The following is a 22,346-nucleotide window of genomic DNA, read 5'->3' as shown; positions in this document are numbered from 1 at the left end:
TATTTCCCAGGCGCGCGAGTGCGTCAATTATGAGGTTCATTGAACATGTACGTGAGGCTGCGGCAGAGCATGCCAGGAAACATTTCGCTGCAATTCAGCCCCAAAGATGCCGAGTCCGGCTGGTATGCGCAGAGATCATCAACGTGACTTCCTCTGCCTTCTTTCGGTAATTTTCTGAGTCGTTAAAGGTGTTCCAGGATGGTGACTGCTAACGCTGGTGCGCAAAATCCAGCCCTGTGAATATGTTTGCATCAATATCTGGTGGTTTGTATGCGTCTGACTGGCATTCGGTCTCGGCTGCCTTACGACAAGCGAGTGGCTTTGATGGTAGTCAGACATTAAGGGGGTAGCAATTCCAGCCAGGTAATTCGAAAAGGCTGCGATCTCAATGAGATTGTTTAAGATTCCTCCCTTGCGGCTCTACAAATCTTTGCTCTTTCCGAGGCGAAATTTTCTTTTGATCTCAAAATCCCTCCAGGTGTCTTCGTCGCCATCACCGAAAGAGCTACAGACGACACACCACTCAGCAATGGCGGACGGAATTCGTTGCAGCGAACTCAGACTCCTGACCAAGTTCGATACATACATCATCGCCGTCAAAAATGAGACGAACTTCACCCGAGATGCCTTGGAAGTGTGCAAGACTGAGATATGCCTCGCGATTTGGGGCGAGACCAACCCTGACATCTCAGGAATAGGAGTCCGTATTCCCCCTCACATGCACTGATTTCCAAAGGCCGTGTTGCTCAGTCATCGCCCGTCAGGTATCCATCGGATACGCAGTCGACCTCTGCCTCGGCTTCTGTTTCGCGATCGCCACGCTGCTCATCCAGCAAAGAAGGGGCCGGAAGTGGGAGTTCTTCCAGGTCGTCACCAAGAGAGGCTTCGAGGCCTTTTTCGAGTTCGCCGTGTACTTCGCCATCGCCGTCGAACTGGCCACGATAATCATGCTCGTCAACAAGGACTTTGGCGTGACGACTGCCGACTTCGGCGCCAACGAAGCCCAGAACGCGCTGGCTATCGCGGTCGTCTGTGTTATTCCGCTGGTGTATCCCATCGCGCTGCTGCCGGCGAGGATGTTTCATCCCGAGAGTGCGGTACAGCATTCGTTTCACAGGAAACCGGGAGACGATGCGAGGAGGCACGTCTTCCGCTTGATTCTCTTCTGTCTTGTTGTCACGTTGTTCTTTTACCCCTTTTTGTCCCAATGCATTCACAACTGGGGACCTCTCCGAATCGGCGAAGGCGGCGGCGGCGGCGGCGGAGGGGAGACACTGATCACGGCGGCGGAGTGGGCTTTGGTCAAGGATATGTGTTTCGGGTCGATTGACAGGTTCACGGACGTGGAGCACTGGCTACTGGCCGTCTGCGAAATTATCGCCTCGCTGTTGATCTTCCTTTTCACGCTTTGGCATGCGATGGGCGTCGGTCTGAAGCGGTGGAGGGATGCCGACGACTTCTCCGGGACAGAGAGAAAGACAACGGTCGCTTTATCCAGGGCCCAGGATGTTCTTCAGAGGGGATGGCATGGCCACCGGATCATGCTTCTCTTTCTGCCTGTTGTGCTGGGCAGCCCCATCCTCTGGTGCATCTTTCGGTTGCGGAGAATCCAGGCTGAAGCGGCGGCGCACATGGATAACGAGTACCCCGGGGATAACTGGGGATTCGGCCAGATTGTTGGCATCATCATCTTCGCTCCTGTTGTGGCAGACATGGCGTTCGCCGGGTGGAGTGCGCGGTCTCTGCTGGGTTTGGGCGAATATGAAGCCGTTGTCAACGGAGGGACTCCGTAGTCAACCTCGGCGTAGCTCAACAAGACTTTTCATCTTTACTTTGAAGTAATAGACCATCTATGGGGAAGCCATAGACTGTCCACGACTATCAGTCGTGCTCTTCGTCTCGACAAATGAAGGGGATGTGCCTCGCCCTCGGCCATGTTGACGACACTGACGAATATCTTCGCGAAGATTATAACTGCCTCTGAAGTTCTTGCAACTCGGGCAATTGTCTCATTCAGTTTGGTGCCAAGCCTGATAAGCTGCGCCGCGGTCTCGCATGAGGTTGAAATTGAAATCAGGCAACGGTCTGCTTCGTCTCGACCCGCACTCTAGCGCCAACACAGCTTGGCATCATCTGGGCGACCCCCTTTCAATGCTGGAGAATGGTACACATCGCGATGACAGTGGAGTATTCTTCTTGTTTTGGAGTTCGATGGTAAAGGAGACAAGCTAGCTGATCCGTACTACCAGTACAAGACGAAAGTCAAAGTCCGCCTGGGATTCGACTTACACAGCAAGACGAGCACATGTCGGCTTGAAATCCGATGCTATCAATGAGTATCTCAAGTGTTCTAGTTGCGTTACGTGATGTAATTCGGGTTACAACTCATAACAACCGTCGAAGCAACCTAGGTCCCTCATTTGATCGCCAACGGCTGGCCAACCCTACCCCTGTCTTGTCAATCCTATGGATTCATACTGCATACTTCCTGTCAGTGTTGGTGCCAGGTGGGGCAGGAGAAAACTCCATATCACATTGGCCTCACCTTATAATCCTGGTCGGTTTTGTCTCCCGCGATATATTAGGCGCCGTTGTCTCTCCCCTCGTCTGTCGTCCACCCGGACCTTTGTCGCATACTGACAATCGCCCATATACTTGTTCCGCTCATTCTTCGCTTCACCGGGTAGCCACGAAGCAAGCTGTAGTCTTTCCACAATGGACTCTGACGACGAATATATGGAACCGAGATGGGTTCGCAGGGCCAACGCCACCTCCATCATGTATGATGAAATCATACCCGATATGCCAGACGACGACTCCAAGCCGTACTGTATATGGCTGGAGATCGCAAGCGAGGAAACCTACCGGAAGGTGTTCCATCGCTACCCGGACATGAGGTATCAGGTCGGCCGCGCCTGCGCCGCGGCCGGCTACGACACCCTTTACGACGAGCTCGATCTCTTGCCCGACGTGTCCATCGCGGAAGAAGCGAGGGAAGCCGGGAACGACGGCAGCCGGCGCATCTTCGACAAGATCATGAGCCACGCGGTACGATACGCCGTCATGGACGACTACACGCGCACCATCAACACGTCGGACCCGACCCCCGGAGCGTGTCTGAACGGCGACACTGCTATCCGGGCGTCTCTTTTGAGCGACGACGACGCCGAGATTACTGATGAGATGCGGGATCCTCACTACTTTGACATCACGGAGGACATCGGACCCAGCGGTAGGCACGCCGGCCATCGGAACATGGATCACCAGATCCTGCCCGCCCAATTCGAGTACCTCCTCTGGTCCCCGCTCCCGCGAGACCTCCCGACGACGCGCAAGGACCCCCTCATCGTCATGGCGGCGTACGAAGGGAACCTGGACCGCTACGTCCGCCTCCGGCGCCCGGCCATGGTCGCGGAGGAGTGGGGCGCCGTCATTCGAGGCATCTACCACAGCACGACCTTTGCCAAGTGGTGGTCTCTCCGGGACCCCGCGACCCTGGGCCCGAACTCCCGCTACATCCTCCAGGCCATCAACGCGCGCTTCATCATGAACAACGACCTGTCCCGCATCAGCATAGACACGCCCGACGCAAACGACATCCCCACCATGTTCTGGTACCCCCTTATACCCCAGGAGATAACCCTGCGCGAACTCCTCCGCCGGAGGCCCAGCACCAAGTTTTCGGTCGGCATGGCCTGCATCATCGCCGACTACCACTACACCTACGACGCCCTGGACGTGACCCCCCACTACATCACGTACCAGCAGGCGCGCATGAGCCATAACCCCCAATACGCGCTGGACCTGGAGCAGCGCGCGGCCGAGATGGGCATTGACCTCTACCCGATGACGCACCTCAACTGCCTGTCCAGGCCGGACAAGGAGCCGACGTCGCTCGCCATCGAGCCCGTGATCCGCACGTTCCAGGGCGCCCTGATCGAGTGCCATATAGAAGGGATCTACCCCAGCGAGCTGCAGGCGAATGCCGCTTCGTGGGAGCTCTTCATATGCGTTCCGGAAGACTTGAAGAGGCAAGCTCCAAAGGGGGATCTCATGTTGTACCCCGAAAGCGAGGACCTCGACACCTGGAAAGCAGCATTGCCCAAAGTCCTTTTACGGTAGCCTACTGGCGGAATCACGCACGGCGAGGTAAAGAGCTTGCCGTGGTTCTTCAAGCGAGGCCGTTGCCCAGCTGTTCACCCTCGGGGGGGGGGGGGCGGCCGCTCTCATGATGAGAGTCTGATCATGTAAAGTGATGCCTGGAGCCGACCCGGGGCGATGAGGGCAAGGAGGAGGCGGCGGGCGAACGGGTGTCTATCGGCGGCGCGTGATCGTGGAGCCGGGAGCGTGGGTGACAACTAGAGAATATTTACTAAACTAATTCAACCAATTTTACGGATGAGGTGAGCAGGACAAGCCAGGCATCTGCAGATTGTGATATTCCGCGAAACATGGATTTTGTCAATAGTGACCGCTCCTGCAGATATACACCCCCAGGGACAACGAAACTAACAAGTATTTGGGTCCTTGGAACACAGAAAAGTCGCAAAGCAGCAGTCGCCATGAGGGTATCGCCATGAAAACTTAGCTGTTTAAACTTTACTTATGTGGTATTCAGAGAGGTTTCTAGATATAATTCTATATATAATAAGCAGATATATACTTAGATACAATACGTTGTCAAGAGATATAGGTAAAAGCGAGTGAAATTGAATATAGCAGCAGGCGCTGGGAGCCGAAAGCAAGAACACAACAGGATTTCGTCCGTATCCAAAGGGTTGGCAAGGGTAACCGCAGCGCATCGATCTTCTCACAGCCGGGGACTGGAGGTCGGCAGTGGGCCGGCTGTCTGTCTGCGAGGATTCACATGCGTATTCTGGGAACCACACCGGTTACGCAATGGTTGAGTTGGTGAGATGCCAGAGTAGGTATTTCAAAAAGGGCGTCCTCGGATTTACAGGGTTCTGCAGGTCTGATGCGCAAACATGCAGCCCCGCGAAGGAAGGTATCCGGCCGTTGCTTGCCCGTCTCGGAAACCCGCCAAGCTGTGACCCTGCACGTCAGCTTCGAGTTTGGCGGGTTTAGTGCTGACTTTGAGCGCGATTATTCCCGGCGGCTTTATGACGGGATGGCGGGATGGCGGGATGGATCGCTGGAATCGCGATTGAAGCCCCCGGAAATATTGTAGAGTTGATGCAATGCTGTGGGTGGATAGGTGCTCCTTCAAATACCTCAACTTACCGAGGTTGATGATGTTTACAATTAAAGATGTGATTAGTTTCCATCAGACATACCGAGCTCCAATAGCTGCCAGTACGGATACTACCATTCAGCGGAGTTAACAATGGCTTGCAGATGAGAGACAGGGTTCAGGCCGGAGGATACCGAACCACGCTGATCGTCCTTCGAGTTGTCGAACAGTGATCGTCGGCGCTATGCAAGAGACTGAAGTCTGCTACCTTAACCGCGGTTCCAAAGTCCGTGTCCGCGAAGGTTCCTTCACCAAAGGGTCCTTTTGAAGTTTAAAAGATAAAATCGGACTCAAAAACGAGTCGGAAGCGACGTCGAGAGAGCCGTACTACTCGGGTCAGAAAATATGCGCCAGTTCAGCCCGAGTATGTGACGGATGAGGTCATGGTCGCTGACGTACGCAAGCCCCAGCTCCGTCATCCGCCAACTTTGATGATCCTTCACAAAAGAATAATACTACAGAAGACCGGCGCGGCGCGTAGCCCAGCCTCCGTGATGAGTGGCTACCGCGGCGGCCGTCAGCCGCTTTAATTAACAAACCCCAGGCCTTAGCCAAGCACAGTGATCAGGGGGAAGGAAGAAAGATCTGCAATCTAATCTGTTGTTCCCGTGCGGCGCAGACACACCAAACCCAAGTACCGGCCGTCCCTCCCGCTTCCCGCGCGCCCTTATCTTGATGGAAATGCTTAGCTGTCCTTACCTGAGTGTGACCCTGTTTGCCGTCCTGCCGTCCAAATCGTCCGTCTTTCCGCTCCCCCTCGTCGAATTCCGTCTCCAGTATTGAGTTCATCGGACAGCGTGTGTGTCCCCCGCCACCCTGCGCCGCTCAACGAGAGCGAGTCGGCCGGGAGACTTGTGGAGATGCCTAGGTCGAGGGCCCTGTTTTCTCTCCGAGGGCTCCGAGACGAGAAAGCGGATATCACGGCCCGTCTTAGCATCAAAGCTTGACTTCGAGATCGACCCCACAAGACTGCAGCTTTCAACAGCACACGTCGTTTAACATGTAGTACGGTCTGTGAGCCACGCAACAATGTCTCCAGCACGTCCCTGCCAGGGTCCCGTCGTCCTTCGTGTATGGAGTACTATGTAGCTCCATCTCTTCTCGAACAGCCGTGGACGAGAGCCGAATGTGCCTGCGGTTTCGCAATTCGCAGAGGCAGAGAAAAACATGGAGAAAACCGGTTCCGCCCTCATGAATGACGGCCGAATTCCGTCCTAGCCTCCATTCTTTTTTCGCCTCCACAATCCCGTTCTCTCTCTCTTCAGATACCTATCCCCCTTAGTGGATATCCGCTTCGCGGCTCGCCCCTACGCCACGACCGATCCCTTTCACGTCTTTTGTATCGAAGCACCGGTCCCCGTCAGCGTCGGTCGGTCAGCCATCGCTGCGAAGAAGGCTTCAACCTCGAACTCCCCTTCCTTCCTTCGCTCGCGCTCCACATCGGCCCCGGTGCACCGTTCAGCGCCGACCGGCCGATAGCGGCCCGGGGGTAGTTCAGACGTCGCTCTCTCTCTCTGTAATTTTTTGGCCTTGCTGTTGCAGGGCGGTGGAACTGCCTTCGCCATGTGGGCATGACGTCGTCGTCTCATATCCCTCTCACCCCGAGTTACGTCCTGATGAACGGACTTGGATGTCAAGGAAAATGCCGCTGTGGTTCTGGACCGGCCAAAAAATGGGCTACGGGCGTTCGCGTGAGGGGAGAGTTTCGAGACATATATATCTAGCTTTGAACCTTCTCATTGACGACTTTTGAATCGGCTCATACTCATCTCACACTTACACGACTCTCATCATCGACCGTTCATCAAATTGTCATTGAAATATAATATATACCCCTATTTGAATCGGAGTGCAATTGAATATACCACCTCACACACCCACACACACACACACACACACACACACACACACACACACAACAAACACCGATATACCAACACCAGCATGGCCACACCTCAGTACGGCAGGCGCTTGATCCCTCAAGTCCTCGACGAAATCGCAAAGACGGACCCCCACGCGGAAATCTTCTCGGTGCCTCGCTCGTCGGACCCCAAGGATGGATGGAAGAAGATCACCTACTGGCAGGTCGCCAACGCGGTGAACCGCATAGCCCAGAAGATCCTCGACAAGAGGGGCAGGCCCGAGCCGGGCAGCTTTCCCACGCTCACCTACATCGGCCCCAGCGACGTGCGCTACATGGTCATCATGATCGCCTGCATCAAGGCGGGATACAAGGTACGTAGTGCATCACGAGAATACCACAGGCTTCATACTAATACGTCTCACAGGCTCTGCTCATCTCCCCCAGGAATTCCCACGAGGGCCAGATGAACCTCTTCGAGAAGACGGACTGCAACATCATCTGCTTCGACTCGTCCTACAAGGACGTCATCCAGCCCCTGCTGGAGGAGCGCCAGATGGACGCCATCATGGTGAGCTCCGCCGCCGCCTGGCTCGACGACGCCGAGGTGCCCCACGTCCCCTACACCAAGACCTTCGACGAGGCCGTCGCGGACCCCGTCGTCGTCCTCCACACCAGCGGCAGTACCGGCCTGCCGAAGCCCATCGTCGCCCGCGTCGGCATGGTCGCCGTCGCCGACGCCTTCCACGACCTCGACGACTTCATGGGCTCCGAAAACTGCATGAAGTCCATCATGCACGGCGACCGCCTCTTCCTCCCCATGCCGCTGTTCCACGCCGCCGGCTGTTACATGTCCACCTTCGCCGCCATCTACTGGAAGCACCCCGTCGCCCTCGGCTTCATCGACAGACCCTTGACGCCCCAGACGGTGCTCGACGCTTTGCAGTATGCCAAGATCGACAACGTCATTCTGCCGCCTGCTATTCTCGAGGAGATGGCTTACATGCCCGAGGGTGTCGAGGGCCTGAAGAAGCTCAAGCGTGTGAACTTTGGCGGTGGTAACCTCGCCCGTGAGGCTGGCAACGTGCTCACCAAGGCCGGAGTGCCTGTCTGCAGTGTTATTGCCTTCACTGAGTAAGTATTCTCGTCTAACACTATCCACACATATACTGACCATTGATCAGGGCTGCTCCTTTGCCCTACTTTTTCCAGAAGAACCTGGAGAACTGGCAATGGTTCATTGTCGACTCAGAACGCTTGGGCGTCGACTGGCGCCAGGCCAGCGGCGAGGACGAGGACATCTACGAGCAAGTCATCGTCCGCAAAGAAAAGGCGGATCCCCTCCAGGGTATCTTCTACACCTTCCCCGAACTCAAGGAGTACAGCACAAAGGATCTGTACCGCAAACACCCTACACTCCCCAACCACTGGATGTACTACGGCCGCTCCGACAACATCATTGTCTTCTCCAACGGTGAGAAGCTGAACCCCGTCACCATTGAGGAGATCGCCACCGGCCACCCCAGGGTCAAGGGTGCCGTCGTTGCCGGAGCAATGCGCTTCCAGCCGTTCCTCATTCTCGAGCCGATGGAGGAGTTGAAGACCGACGAGGAGAAGCAAAAGTTCATCGACGACGTCTGGCCCGTGATCGTCAAGGCGAACAAGGAGACCGTCGCCCACGGCCAGATCGGCCGCCAGTTCATCGGCGTCACCACCCCCGATAAGCCCTTCCCCCGCGCCGGAAAGGGCACCATCCAGCGCCCCATGGCTCTGAAGCTGTACAAGGACGAGATCGACGAGTGGTACAAGAAGGCCGAGGATGGTGCCGACTCCGTCTCCGTCAACATCGACGTCAGCTCCCAGCAAACTCTGATGGACTCCATCGAGAAGCTCTTCCAGCAGACTCTCGGTAGCAGAGCCCTGTCCGCCGACTCCGACTTCTTCAGCGCCGGTATCGACTCCATGCAGGTCATCAACGCCTCTCGTCTGCTCCGCAAGGGTCTAGAGGCTGCGGGTGCCAACATCACCGCCGACGCCATCGCCACCCGCGTCATCTACGCCCACCCGACTCCCAGACAGCTGGCCTCTTACCTGTTGGACCGCGTCAGGAAGAACGCCGGCACCAACGGCACAACCGCCGAGGATGACTCCGACGGTGCCAACCACGACATCGCCGCTATGGAGGCCCAGCTGCAGAAGTACACCCGCGACCTGCCCCAGAAGCAGGGCAGCAAGCCGGCGCCCAACGACCAGGGCCAGACCATCCTCATCACCGGTACCACCGGCGCCCTCGGCTCGTACATGCTCGACTTCATGGAGTCCAACCCGGCCGTCAAGAAGGTCGTCTGCCTCAACCGCAGTGACGACAGCGGCAAGCGCCAGGTCAAGATGAGCGCCGAGCGCGGCCTCAACACCAACTGGAAGAAGGCCGAGTTCCTCTGCGCCGACATGTCCAAGAGCAACCTCGGCCTCGAGCCCGAGGTTTACGACAGGCTCCTCAAGGAGGCCGACCGCGTGATCCACAACGCCTGGCCCGTCAACTTCAACATCTCCGTCGAGACGTTCGAGCCCCACATCCGCGGCGTCCGCCACTTCGTCGACTTCTCCCTCCGCGCGGCCAAGAACGTGCCCATCATCTTCATCAGCTCCATCGGCACCGTCGACGCCTGGGCCGGCCCCGGCCCCGTCCCCGAGAACAGGCTCATGGACCTCTCGCTCCCCAGCACGGGTTACGGACGCTCCAAGATGGTCAGCTCCCTGATCCTCGACGAGGCGACGCAGCGCTCGGGCGTGCCGACCGCCATCGTCCGCGTCGGCCAGGTCGCCGGCCCTCAGTCCAAGTCCGGCGTCTGGAACCGTCAGGAGTGGCTCCCGACCATCGTCGCCAGCTCGGCCTACCTCGGCCTTCTACCCAAGGACCTCGGCGCCATGGGCGTGGTCAACTGGACGCCCATCGAGGGCATCGCCCACCTGATCCTCGAGGTGTCGGGTATCGACCACCCCGTCCCGCTGCAGAACATCCGGGGCTACTTCCACGGCGTCAACCCGCGCACCGTCGAGTGGGAGAAGCTTGCCGAGGCGACGAAGGCCTTCTACGGTGACCGCATCAAGAAGACGGTCACCTTCAAGGAGTGGGTCAAGGCTCTGGAGGAGAGCGCGACTTCCACCGACGATGTCGACAAGAACCCCGGTGTCAAGCTGCTCGACTTCTACCACGGTCTGGCGCACAGTGGCGGCAAGCCGGTGGAGTTCTCGATGGAGCGGACGGTGCAGCACAGCAAATCGATGAAGGAGATGCAGGCTGTGACGCCTGAGCTGATGCAGAACTGGTGCAGGCAGTGGGGTTTCTAAGTCTGGTTGCCTGGAGTTCAACTAAAATGTAATTGTTAGCGATCGTTTGGCATGATTTAATTAGGAATGAATACTTTGCGTTCCAAGCGCTGTCACTTTGGAAGAAATGTGTACTCGTTGGGTATGGCGAGCCAGAACAACAAGGGTAGGTGGCTGCATTGTATTGCAGAGAAAATTGCAGTAGCTGCCACTTTGGAAGCTCGCATGTCATAACCAGGTAGTAGACGATAAAATCGGGCGGAGACGTATGCAGTCGGTGCAGTTGGTGTGTTCATTGGACAACATGCATCGATAACCGGTGTGAGGGGTTGCAGCGCAAGCCGTCATCCGCAGCGAAGCTCCTTCCCACCTAATACCACCTTACGCTTTCATAAGCAGGAAGGCAGTCTTTCCCATAAGTAGGTACTTGCTTCTTTCGTGAGTAGCTCAGCCCTGCAGGTAAGCAGGGGCGATGTTGAAGACAGCTGGAGTGGGTGGGTGGTTCGGTAGGCAACCATGGAATCTATTGCCTACGAACGTTTTCCCCTCTGCTGAATCTTGACCAAGACCACACCCGCGACAGAACTACGAATTCAACCAGTTCATCAACCCAGCACATTTTCACATCCGGCCGCTCTACGCAATCTAGCCGCAACCCAGGACCTAGGATTCGCCGTCCCTGTCACATACGCAAACCACTTCTGCCATGACCAGAAAGGTCTATGAGCATCAGCCTCTGTCGGCCAGTGACTCGATACGCCTCCTGAGGATCTCGCGAGATGAAAATTTGCCCCACGGCATCTCTCTCTCTCTTACCGAAGCCCACCTGGATGACGAGCCGGAATTCACGGCGTTGTCATACACATGGGATCTTCCGCATTATGTCGATGCCGAACGACAGACAGGCGAAGGACCTGGAGAGACATTTGAAGTCATCTGCGACGGCAAATCAATGACAATATCTGAGAACTTGTTCGACTTCCTTTGCTCGGCCTTAGTGGCTTGCGACAGACCTTCGACTACCAAAAACCATACGACAAAGTTGACGCCAAAGGTCGACGATATTTTGGCCACGTTGCCCATTTGGATCGATGCTTTCTGCATTAATCAGATAGATGCCGACGAGAAGCGACATCAGGTTCTAGTCATGCACAGAATCTACAGCGCGGCACGCAACGTCATCATTTGGCTGGGAAGTACACAACCCACCGCGGACGTGATCTGGGTTCACGACAAATTCATCCCAGCCGTTTTTAGAGTCGTGAACTCGAAACCAGATTTCGTACGAAGTCACCTCAGCGGTGATCCAACCCTCAGACTTCCAGGTACAGTGGAAGAACTGGGCTCTGGACTTTGTTTCCGCTGGTCAACGGCATGGCTTGCGTTCAGTCTATTCATCGACCGCCAACGATGGTTCGACCGCGGCTGGGTAGTCCAGGAAGTTGCCCTCGCTGATCCCGCTAGTGTTTACGTCCTCTGTGGAAGAGCCGCTCTTAGCTGGAAACGCCTTGCCGCGTTCGCGCTATTTCTCCAAGACACAGGTTGGAGTAGGGCTCTTTCGACGCAGCTAGGTACCGGGTTGTTCGACCGCGGCGAGTATTCAGACCATCACTACGAAGACCGAGTCGCGAGACAAATAAATCCCGGATTGAAGATGTATAAAGTTAGCCAGGCCCGTCGGTCGCTGTCCGAAGTTGTGCAACATACTGGTTTGCTCGACAGAAACTTCGGCTCGTCTGACCGCCAAAGTTGGGAGGCCGAAAACGCATGGTGGTCATGTGCCGACCTCCTTATCAATTCTCTCCGCTCTTCACAGTTCAGCGATCCTCGCGACCACATTTACGGGTGTTTGGGGATGCTCTCAATGATCTTACCCGAAGGCGTCGATAGCCCCATCATCCCAGACTATGGTCGTTCCGTCGAAGAAGTGTTTACCGCTATGGCGACTAAGTTGGTTCGTGAACTTCCTCTGTTCTGGGAACTATCACAAGTCGGACTACGATCTTCACAGAGGCACAAAAATCTTCCCTCGTGGGTCCCCGATTACTCTTCTCGGCTTGTTCAATCAGCGACCTCGAATCGAACATTCGCGCTGAATCGATATCGTGACTTCGGCCTAGAAGAGCTGAAAAGAGTCGAACGTGATCTTTGGGGCATCGTGCGAGACAAGCAGCGCAACGAAGACTTCCCCCGCGTACGCGCAGCGTACGTTGCCACCGTATCACTGGTGGGCGATGACAAACCTTACGAGTGGAAATCAGAGAGACTGAACAGTAAGATCATCAACAGTATACCTTCTTATTGGGGCCGATCGGCCAATGAGATGCTATCGGGGGTCGTAACTTTTTGGCACGCACTCAGACTTCTCATGCATCTCGAGCTTTCGGTTGCAGATCCTGTACCGCAGATGTCCCGTTCTATGCTGCGAATGTCCCGCCGACAACGGAAACAACTTCGTTCAGCGCTCGGCGTACGTGGGGTGGACGGTGCATCGGCAACCCGGTTGGATGAGCTTGAGGAGAGTGTCGAGGCAGAGCTTACAGGAACATACTTGTACATGACGAAAAGCGACGGGCTCGGGTTAGGGCCTATGACCACTCAAGCTGAAGACGAAATATGGCTTGTTTATGGGGCATGGGCTCCTTTCATACTTCGGAACGTCAGGCCGGATACATATGAGTTCATAGGCGAGACCGACTACGAAGGTTTAGACATTCAGTCAGCCAGATATCGCAATCTATCATTTCAGCAGATATGGCTTGTTTGATAGATCATATTCTGCTATTCAGAAGCATTCCTATCTGTAACACATAACAAGAAGAGACGCTCGGCTGCTCTCACAGAGAAACATGAAAGCAGCCGTCCGTCCGTCCGTCCGTCCATGCATGGATAGCCGCAACATATGATAATCAAGCACGGCTCGTGAGCAAAAAAAGGCACTGGATTAACAAGAGTTGCGCCGAGGGGGAATCGAACCCCCGGCTCCCCGACGCTGCTGGATGGCAACGGAGAATTTTACCACTAAACCATCGGCGCGATTCATGCAAAAAGCCTGCAATTTTGAGTTTGTGTAGCCGCGTCAAGTGAGCCCCCGCGCAAACTAGGAATCTTAAACGCGAGGCGGATGGTTTCGTGGGTGATGTCGGCTGGAATTTCCATTGCGAGTTGATCCGGGTGTTTTGAGGGTTTGTGAGATGGTCTGCTAATGTCTAGCGACATCCAACTGCGGTCTCATTAGCCTAAGGTCTTATAATGGCTGAAGGGGTAGGTGGAACTGGAATGAGCTGTTGAAGTGCTTCTCTACTGCATTTGTATTACATATCTTTGGTAGGGAGGTACAATAACATTTTGAGTCAAGGCTGGGGCTTGCTTGTCTTACCTATGAGGCGGCCATTGTAAAGATGTGTTTGTGGTCAGTTATGACATAGGATTCACAGCATTTCATGATAGCCGTCTTCACAGAAGTACAAACAGAAGAGCAAGGCGTAGTGCGAAAAAGAAATTCTTTGGTGTTGAGAATCATCAAGGCGTAATGCATATGGCCCTCCTTAAATCAGCAAAGCGACCGCCATGCATCTCAAGTTTACAACTCCAGCCCAAGACGTCCTGCCTGCCCGCCCGCTCTCTCTACCAAGTCCAGATAGGCTTGTTGTCATCTTCAAAACCCTCCAAAGCTCAGTCTAAGGACAGTGTCTGCAACCCGTTGTGCAGCGTGACCTCCGCGCGCGAGTTTCTCTGTACGTCCCCCCGATTCTGCTCGTTCTGGCCATCGCTCTACTTGGGCACAGCATACTTGGCGGTCCACTCCTTGGCCGTCGCGATGGCGGCTTGCTCGTCCTCCTTCCAGCTCTTGGCGACGTCGGCAGCGAGGGGGTCGTCGGGGTTTGGGGCGCCGAGCAGGGCCTGGATGGAGAGGAGGATCGTGCGGATCTGGAGGGCGGGTGACCAGTTGTCTGTGAAAGAAGGTCTTTGTTAGCTACAGCACATGTTGCATTACTAATCTTGGGTGACTTACTCTTCAGAACATCGAGACAGATGCGACCAAGCTTGTCGACATTGGGGTGGAAGATCTTGGTGAGGAAGCGAATCTTGGGGGGAGTCATGGGGTAGTCGTCGGGCAGGAAGAGCTCAAGCTTGAAGACGCCGCCTGGAGTATTTGTCAGTCCATCTTTCCTTGCGCAAGGCAATGGAACGCTTCCTGACCTTCGTATGGCGATTGTGTGGGACCGTGGATCTCGACGTCGAAGTAGCGGAGGTTGTCCTCATGAGGAACGGCGCTGATGCCCGGGACGCTGCGTAGATGGTCATCGTCAGTACTTCGTCGCAAACAGGTTCTGGTTTGGAAGGTGCCCTTACGGCTCGGCCATGAGACGCTCGGTCTCTTTGATAATACGCTTAGGCAAAGCCATGCTGGGCGGCAAAGAGGCTGGTTTGGATTGTCGAGGAGAGGAACAATGGAAACGGTGCGATTCCCAGATCTTTTTGTGCAGCGTTCCCGGTGGTGATGGGAAGCGGTGATGGTGGTTGGCGGGGTCAAGTGGGTGGTGGTGAATCACTCAAAGGGAGAGGTTTGTAGCTCGAGGCGCAAAGAAGTCGTCGGGTCGAAGTCGCGTAGCCGCAAAAAAGGGAAGTCGCAAAAGGCGATGGTATTCGGATGCTCGGGTGGCCTTATTCGAGTGACAGGCGGCGAGGGAATCGGCTCTAGTGTTTCGAACACAAGGCAGGCAAGTTGCGTATGGTGGGCATGTGCTTGGGAAAGCCTTGTTCAGGATTGCCCCGCGGGAGGGACAACCTAAGCATGACATGCCCACCTCCGGCCTGGAGGCACTGGGACTGAGGTGGGAACTTGACGCCCGATAACAAGTGGAGACCTGCGCCAATTCGGCCGTCACCTGATTGGTGCAGAGAGACCTGGGGCAACAAGTACACACAGGCATATTTTGTATGTACAAGTACTTACTCATAAAAGTGGATCCAAGTCGTCGTCCCGTCCGTCAACGTCCTGTCCAGGATGCGCAGCTGCATCTGATCCCGTCGCGTGCATCCAGATCGGAGCCTCATCACAGACATTCGATATCATCTTGCATACTGGACTGAACATTCAACAACAGCTTATTCTGTGCTCAAAATAACTCAGAAAGCTCGAGACCGTCCTTATCCACGATTTTTCGACGTATCATGGCCAGGATATCTCACCAACAGGTGCCCTCATGAGGCATCTCTCTCATCTAAGCTACAACCACGACCATGCCGCATTTCGACCAGCTTGACCCTCCGAAGAAGGGCAAACCAATCAAATCAGCCTTCGACAGTGAGAGCTTTGATGCCGATGGCACTATTCATGTCGCCGGGCTCGTGGGATCCGCGACAATCGCTCCTTCGGGTCGCGATGTCGCCTTAGCATCGTGAGCTCAGCTTGAACCAAACTGACATTCTGTCGCTAACGCTCATTTCAGGCCTGAGGGCTTGTCCATCATTGACTTGGACTCACCATACAACCCTCCCCGGCGCCTCAGCAGCCACGGCTCACCATGGCTCGTAACCGACGTTCAGTGGTCACCCTTCGCCGCTCGCGACTACTGGGTCGTCTCTACAGCAAACCATCGCGCCCTCGTATGGAACCTAAACCTGAGGGACGACTCGGCCTCCGGCGCCATCGAACATTCTCTCCAAGGGCATAGCAGAGCCATCACCGACATCAACTGGTCTGCGCACCATCCCGACCAGCTCGCTTCTTGCGCCGTCGACGGTTACGTCCACTGCTGGGATCTGAGGCGCCCAAGACAGCCTGTACTCACCTTCTGCGACTGGTTCGCCGGCGCTACCCAAGTCAAGTACAACCGCCAGGACCCGCACATCCTGGCATCGTCACACGACAGGTGGTTGCACATATGGGACGAGCGGCGAGCATGCGAGCCCTTGAAATCGATCAGCGCGCACACATCGAAGATCTACGGTATCGACTGGAACCGCACCCAGTCAACCAGGATCGTCACGTGTTCTCTGGATAAGCACATCAAGTTCTGGGACTACGGCAGCGACCAGGATGTTCCGGAGCGTGTCATCCGAACCGAGTTCCCGGTGTGGCGTGCTCGTCACACCCCGTTCGGCCGGGGTCTCCTAGCGATGCCTCAGAATGAACCAGGCGATCTGTATTTGTACGACAGGCGACCTCCGCCAAAGGACCCCGAGGAGGGACCGACAGAGCCTGTCGCGATCTTTCCCGGCCACGGCAACCACAAAGCCAAGGAGTTCCTGTGGAGGAGCAGAGGCAGCATTAACGATGAGGGGCTGGACAACAGGGATTTCCAGCTGGTATCGTGGGGAGACGACAACGAGCTGCGGCTGCAGCAGGTTGACCCGTCGATATTGGAGTCTGTTGGCTACGTCAAGGGGATGCCTGCGCCGAAGAATATTGTGCTTACACGTAAAGGCGCCGCCTACAAAACATTTCGAGCAGTGGAGGACAGTGTCAGCCGAGACAGGCGAAGTGCGACCATGAGCGATCCCCGCACCGGCGCGCAGCACCGACAGAGTGCCTTGACCATGGGCATGCGATCTGGGCCGACCACTTATACCAGACTTGGCGCTGGCTGGAAGGGTTCTTCCATGAAGGCTAAGAGCACCTTCAAGGAGCAGGATCGTAGCCAGGCGCATATCGGCTGGATGAAGGGAATCATGATGAACAAGAGGAAAACCTCGACCGACAGCCCCAGGAGAGCAGACTCGAAAGACTCGACCATGTTCAGCCCTGGATACATGGATGACGACAAGTGGGGAGACCCGGAGACGATTCAGGAGGAGTTCCTACGTATCAGTGTGCAACTACCGAAGGTGAAGTGGGAGAACATCGACATGGACTCGTTGACCCTCCACGCATCCCTGAACGGGCCCTGGGGAGCGAACGGGGAAACCATCTTCATCAAGGTCAGAGTCGACATACCTGCCAACTATCCCAAGTTTAAGGCGCCAAAGTTCTACATCGAGAAAACGAGCTTTATGCCAGAGAAAACCCACAGAAAGGTCGAACACGAGATTCACGAGCTCTGCCACCAATTCTTGCAGCAGAAGCAGAACTGCTTGGACGTGGCGTTCTCCTATCTGTTGGGCGAAATCGACCTTGCAGCCAGCACCAACTTCTTCAAAAACGTCAAAGACCTAGACGATCCCCTAGATGGACTCGCGTCCGAAAGCTCCAGCGAAGATGAAAACGACATTCCCGCCGGCGGCTCTGCGTCCATGTCCCAGGAATTGCCTCCGAATCCCGATGCCGACAGCACGTTGGCACCAAACAACAGACCCACGATCCCTCCTCTGCCGCGATTCTGCGGCGCAAGATTCTCGAATGATGGCAGGCTTGTGTGCTTCTTCCCGACCAAGGAAGAAAAGGCGAAGGCGTTGCTGTTCGCGCCCATCGAACCGCTCCGCGAGAGACCAAAGGGCGAGCCCGTGTTCGCCGGCTTTGGCCGTCTCGCGCATGATTCACCCCCTGGGAAGAGATATGGGAATGACGAAATGTCTGCCACAGACGAACAATCCGACTCCGACGAGACGGACGGCTCGTCGTCGTCCAGTGACTCGGAGTCTACTTCCATTAACAAGATGAGCTTGTGGTACCAGCCGCGCCATCGTTTCCGGAGAACCTGGAGCGAGAACCGGTCCGTCAGATCTAGTGGCGGGGGTACGGGAGTCGGCACCGGCACCGGCACGGGGTCACTCAGGAGACGACCTCCGGGCAAGTCCAAGAACGTCGTCTCGCTCCACGACCTGTCCGACATTCTCCCCGCGAAGAAGGAATTTGCCAAGGAGTATGCAATTTTCGGAGAGGGAGCGGAGGTCTGCGAACACAATGCTAAGGTCGCCGAGAAACACGGCTGTCAAGATTTGGTGGACGTCTGGCGCTATCTCTCGTTGCTTCTACGTAGAGACATCCCGCTGGAACTCTTGAACTTGGACCAACGTCAGAACTCCTCCATTCTGGTCATCGCCCGAGACGCCATCTCCCGCTTCCGTGCCGAGGGCGCCTCGCCCGACTTGGAGAAATCCGGCAAGGACGTCGCCGACTTCAATGGTAGAGTCAAGTGGGGCAACCATCCGCTTGCCAAGGACTTCATCAATGACCTGTTCGAATACTTCGAGAGGACGGCGGACATTCAGATGTTGGCCATGCTCTCGTGCATTTTCAGCGAATCCTTCACGGAAGACAGCGTCGCGTACGCCGAGTCGCACCTCTCGCAGCCCGAGACGCCGCTGCCAATGAAGGCGCCGTCTTTCTCTCTCGACTACTTCCCGACTGACGCATCCCTCTGGAACCTCAACGGAAGAAGCCAGACAAACTCCGCGATAACCACCCCGCGCACTTTACACACGCCAATCCGCTACTCTGGCTCTCAAGGCTCCGCCGAGGAAGTCCTCTGGGCCGGCGACCCCGGATCGAACTCGTATTCCTGCGGCGAGACCCCGCCGACCAAGGGCGTCAAAGAATACCTAGGCCACGAAGGAGACCAAACACCCAGCCTATCCACATCGCCCAGCGGCCGTGGCCTTACGAGAGCAAACTCAGGCCTCACCTCGAGCTTCGCCATCAACTTCCCCCGCCCCTTCAGCGGCGTCGCCACGGGAACCACAACCGCCGCCTCCTCGCCCCCCAACAACCACGGCCGAAAGCGTCCCAGCCCCGCGGACACGATCCTCAGCACCCTGGCCCCCGGCGCCGTCGGCAACGTGACGTGGGGAAGCTCAACCATCATGGGCGGCGGCGCCGACCCGGGCACTGCTCGCACGTCCCTCGACGAAGACGACGTCTACCGCGAGGACCTCTTCTCCCTCGTCCCCGTCGCCGTCTCCGTCCACATGGAGGACCAGACCATCTTCGACGACGACGGCTGGATGACCACACCGCTCCTCGAGCCCTCCCGCGCCGACATGTACGCCACCTACCGCTACGTCTACGCCGAGATCCTGCAGATGTGGAACCAGCCCCTCGCCCGCCTCGAAATCATGAAGTTCAACGTCCTCCAACAGACACAGGCTGGCCTCGAAGACTCCTTCCACGAGACCTTCAGCGTGGCCGACACGTCGACCACAATCCAACAACATCACCACCAGCCCCAACTCTCCCAATCCCTCCCAACCCACGCCCAGCACGCTTCACACCACCAACAACAACCGACGCAACCGCACACCACCTCCCCGATCCTCCTCGGCAAAAAGGAACAACTCCAATCCCTCGTCGCCTCCGGCCGCGGCCTCGACGTCACCGGCGTCTGCCGCGTCCACGAGACCCAGCTCGAGCCCCTCAAATACACCTCCGCCACCGCCTCCCGCCTCGGCGGCGCCGTCGGCACCTGCGACCGCTGCCGCCGCCTCCAGTCCCAGCTCCTCTGCGCCTACTGCCGCGAGCCCGTCGACGCCCTCTACCCCCCCTGCCTCGGCTGCGGCTGCGCCTTCCACGACGCCTGCCTCGCCGAGTGGCACGCCGCCGGCGAGCTCCTCTGCCCCGCCGGCGACGAGTGCAACTGCGTCGAGGAGGCCTCGAGCGGCCAGGTCGAGAGCTGGGCCGCCATGATGGGCGCCCTGCGGAAAGGAGGCCCCGCCGCCGCGGCTGCGGCTGCCCCGGCGGGTGGGGTCAACGGCAGGACCGGGTTGATGCTGCCGCCGCCCGCGATAGAAGAGCCCGGCGACGAGGTCGAGAGGGGTGACTGGGAGAGCGTGGCGAGCTCGGCCGGGATCCCGAGCCGGATGCAAGGCGGGGGCACGGTCATGAGCGCTGCCAAGATCAGTCTCGGGAACAGGTTGAAGAAGTCCGCCGGCGATTGGTCCCGGGCCTCGACGAACTTGAGGAGGAGAGGTGGTGGAGGAGGAGCGAATGGGGGAGGTATGAGCGGGAGCTGGCGGAGTGTGAGGTGAGGAGGACCCTTTTTGTATGATTATAATGTGATGAGTATGTATTCTTTTCTGTACGCTCGTGAGGGAACAGAGATGGCTTTGTGAGAATATACCATGAACTTTGGTCATCTTCATTTCAGCTATGAGACACGCTATCAGAGACCATCATATCAGTCTCCTTCCCACCCACGCTCGAACCCGCACCCAAAATCGCCCTTTTTCGAAATAAACAACAACTTTTCTGGTTTTTTCTCAAACCCTTAACCAACCAACAAGAAGCAAGATATTATTGTACAATCTTCGTGACTGAAAGTAGAGTTGCCGCGTCGACGGGTATGAACTCGAATAGACCAACGAAACAGCAACAAGAAGACATCGACGATTATCGACAGCTAGTGAATCCACCGCGTTTACCTGGGGAGATCAGCATCATCTCATAAGTTGTCAGTTTCTGCTAGACTCACTTGCGAGCGCGAGCGCTCCGCTTGGGCTTCTCGGCAGCAGCATCGGCGGGGGCAGCCTTCTTCCGGCCCTTGGGCGCGGCCTTCTTTGGGGCGGGCTTCTCCTCCTCTTCAGTTTCGGGGGTAGGCTCGTCGGCCTCGGGCTCCTCCTCGGTCTCCTCGGACTTGACAATCTTCGCCGCGGCCTTCTTGGGAGCGGCCTTCTTCGCCGCGCCGCGCTTGGGCTTGGGCGCGGGCTCCTCTTCCTGCTCATCCTCGGATTCCTCCTTGACGGCGGCCTTCTTGGCAGCGCGCTTGGCTCTGGGCTTGGGAGCCTCCTCGGCGTCGTCCTCGGTCTTGACAGCGGCGGCGGCTTTGCCGCGCTTGGTGGTGGCCTTGGGCTTGGGCTTCTCCTCCTCCTCCTCGTCCTCTTCCTTCGGCTCTACCTTGGCAGCAGCCTTCTTGGTGCGCTTGGCCTTGGGCTTCTCCTCCTCTTCATCGTCGTCGGCGGCGGCGGATTTGCGGCCGCGCTTCTTTCCATTGGCGGCCGGGGCGGGAGCCGCGGGAGCGGGAGCAGCGCCATTAGCCTCAGCACCTTCCTGTAAGCCGGCGTAAGTAGTGGTTTCATGATTGTGAGATTGAAGACGAACCTCGCCGTCATCCCAGTCCTTGGGCTTCTTGCCGCGAATGCCGCGCTGGCCGGGCTTGTTCATCCACGGGTCACCGTTGAAGTCCTCCGGAGCGATGTGGCCTTGCTTAATGGCGTCACGAATCTTCTGCTGGAGGTCAGGGTGGTCGCTGAGTAGGGCATTAGTCTAATTTCTCTCATCCCGATCTCAACGCAAATGCGAGAGCCGGTGTGTGGGTGAAGGTAACGCACTTAAGCTCATCATAACCGTCAAAGGCGTCGAAGTCGTAACCGCCGCCGCGCTGGACAGCGTCCTGGACGTGCTTGAGTTGTTCTCCAGAGACGCAGCCCCTAATTGAAGTCAGTGAATTTCAAAGTAAACGCAACTGGGCGTTCATGAGTAAATGTAGTGGAAGACAACAGCCAGCTGGAAGGAAAGGGGTGGGGGGTGGGTTGCATCGCATACCAGTGCTTCCACTTCCAGGACTCCTGATCCATAATCATAGTCCAGGTGCCGAAGCGCAGCGAGCCCTTCAGGCATTTGGCGGCGGCCTTCTTGCACTGGGTGTCGTTACATCCGGCGCGGTTGTTGGGGGAGAGCTCTATGATTGAATCGTCAGCGAGTCTGAAATGCATGCGTGAGGTCGTTGTGATGAAGCTCGAAGCTCGAAGCTCGAAGCGCATGACGTAAGTTCCCAAGTAGCTCGACGCGTCCGTCCCGCCTCTCAGAACGCGCGCAATCGCAGGCGCCGTAGAAGCTCGGAGAGCCCGTCCGTCGTCTTGCAAAGAATCGATACCAGAAAAAATAAAAACAAAAACCACAACTCACCAATACGATATTTGGACGACATGTTGACTTGATTTCGTGCTGATTCCTGTCTTTCCGAAGTCGATTGTGTTTTTCGGTTTTGAAGGAGGTGAAAAAAAAGGGGGAGGGGGAAAGGGTGA

The 22,346-nt window shown here is 56.6% G+C and overlaps 6 protein-coding genes across 6 annotated transcripts; 4 read left to right on the top strand and 2 right to left on the bottom strand.

The window, feature by feature from the left end:
* Window positions 1-529: 529 nt before the first annotated feature.
* Window positions 530-1,793, top strand: CkaCkLH20_10988 (uncharacterized protein; the record flags this gene model as incomplete). Its single annotated transcript, XM_038893702.1, has 2 exons — window positions 530-700; window positions 765-1,793. 2 exons carry the CDS (start codon window positions 530-532, stop codon window positions 1,791-1,793), a joined length of 1,200 nt encoding a protein of 399 aa, XP_038741038.1.
* A 922-nt stretch (window positions 1,794-2,715) lies between these two features.
* On the top strand, window positions 2,716-4,122 carry CkaCkLH20_10987 (uncharacterized protein; the record flags this gene model as incomplete). Its single annotated transcript, XM_038893701.1, has 1 exon — window positions 2,716-4,122. The coding sequence occupies one exon, from the start codon at window positions 2,716-2,718 to the stop codon at window positions 4,120-4,122; it is 1,407 nt and encodes a 468-aa protein (XP_038741037.1).
* A 3,073-nt stretch (window positions 4,123-7,195) lies between these two features.
* On the top strand, window positions 7,196-10,463 carry CkaCkLH20_10986 (nonribosomal peptide synthetase; the record flags this gene model as incomplete). Its single annotated transcript, XM_038893700.1, has 3 exons — window positions 7,196-7,486; window positions 7,540-8,246; window positions 8,297-10,463. The coding sequence occupies 3 exons, from the start codon at window positions 7,196-7,198 to the stop codon at window positions 10,461-10,463; spliced, it is 3,165 nt and encodes a 1,054-aa protein (XP_038741036.1).
* A 3,753-nt stretch (window positions 10,464-14,216) lies between these two features.
* On the bottom strand, window positions 14,217-14,851 carry CkaCkLH20_10985 (ubiquitin-conjugating enzyme E2 35; the record flags this gene model as incomplete). The annotated part of the gene is made up of 4 exons (XM_038893699.1): window positions 14,217-14,395; window positions 14,458-14,589; window positions 14,646-14,734; window positions 14,799-14,851. 4 exons carry the CDS (start codon window positions 14,849-14,851, stop codon window positions 14,217-14,219), a joined length of 453 nt encoding a protein of 150 aa, XP_038741035.1.
* An 838-nt stretch (window positions 14,852-15,689) lies between these two features.
* Window positions 15,690-20,351, top strand: CkaCkLH20_10984 (uncharacterized protein; the record flags this gene model as incomplete). Its single annotated transcript, XM_038893698.1, has 2 exons — window positions 15,690-15,847; window positions 15,899-20,351. 2 exons carry the CDS (start codon window positions 15,690-15,692, stop codon window positions 20,349-20,351), a joined length of 4,611 nt encoding a protein of 1,536 aa, XP_038741034.1.
* Window positions 20,352-20,790: 439 nt separating this feature from the next.
* Window positions 20,791-22,034, bottom strand: CkaCkLH20_10983 (uncharacterized protein; the record flags this gene model as incomplete). The annotated part of the gene is made up of 4 exons (XM_038893697.1): window positions 20,791-21,369; window positions 21,421-21,568; window positions 21,651-21,749; window positions 21,865-22,034. The coding sequence occupies 4 exons, from the start codon at window positions 22,032-22,034 to the stop codon at window positions 20,791-20,793; spliced, it is 996 nt and encodes a 331-aa protein (XP_038741033.1).
* Between the last annotated feature and the right edge of the window lie 312 nt (window positions 22,035-22,346).

This window comes from Colletotrichum karsti (assembly GCF_011947395.1).
Source record: "Colletotrichum karsti strain CkLH20 chromosome Unknown Scaffold44, whole genome shotgun sequence".
Lineage (NCBI taxonomy): Eukaryota > Fungi > Ascomycota > Sordariomycetes > Glomerellales > Glomerellaceae > Colletotrichum > Colletotrichum karsti.
The sequence above is the reverse complement of the archived record's forward strand: the minus strand, read 5'-3'. Positions and strand labels throughout refer to the sequence as shown.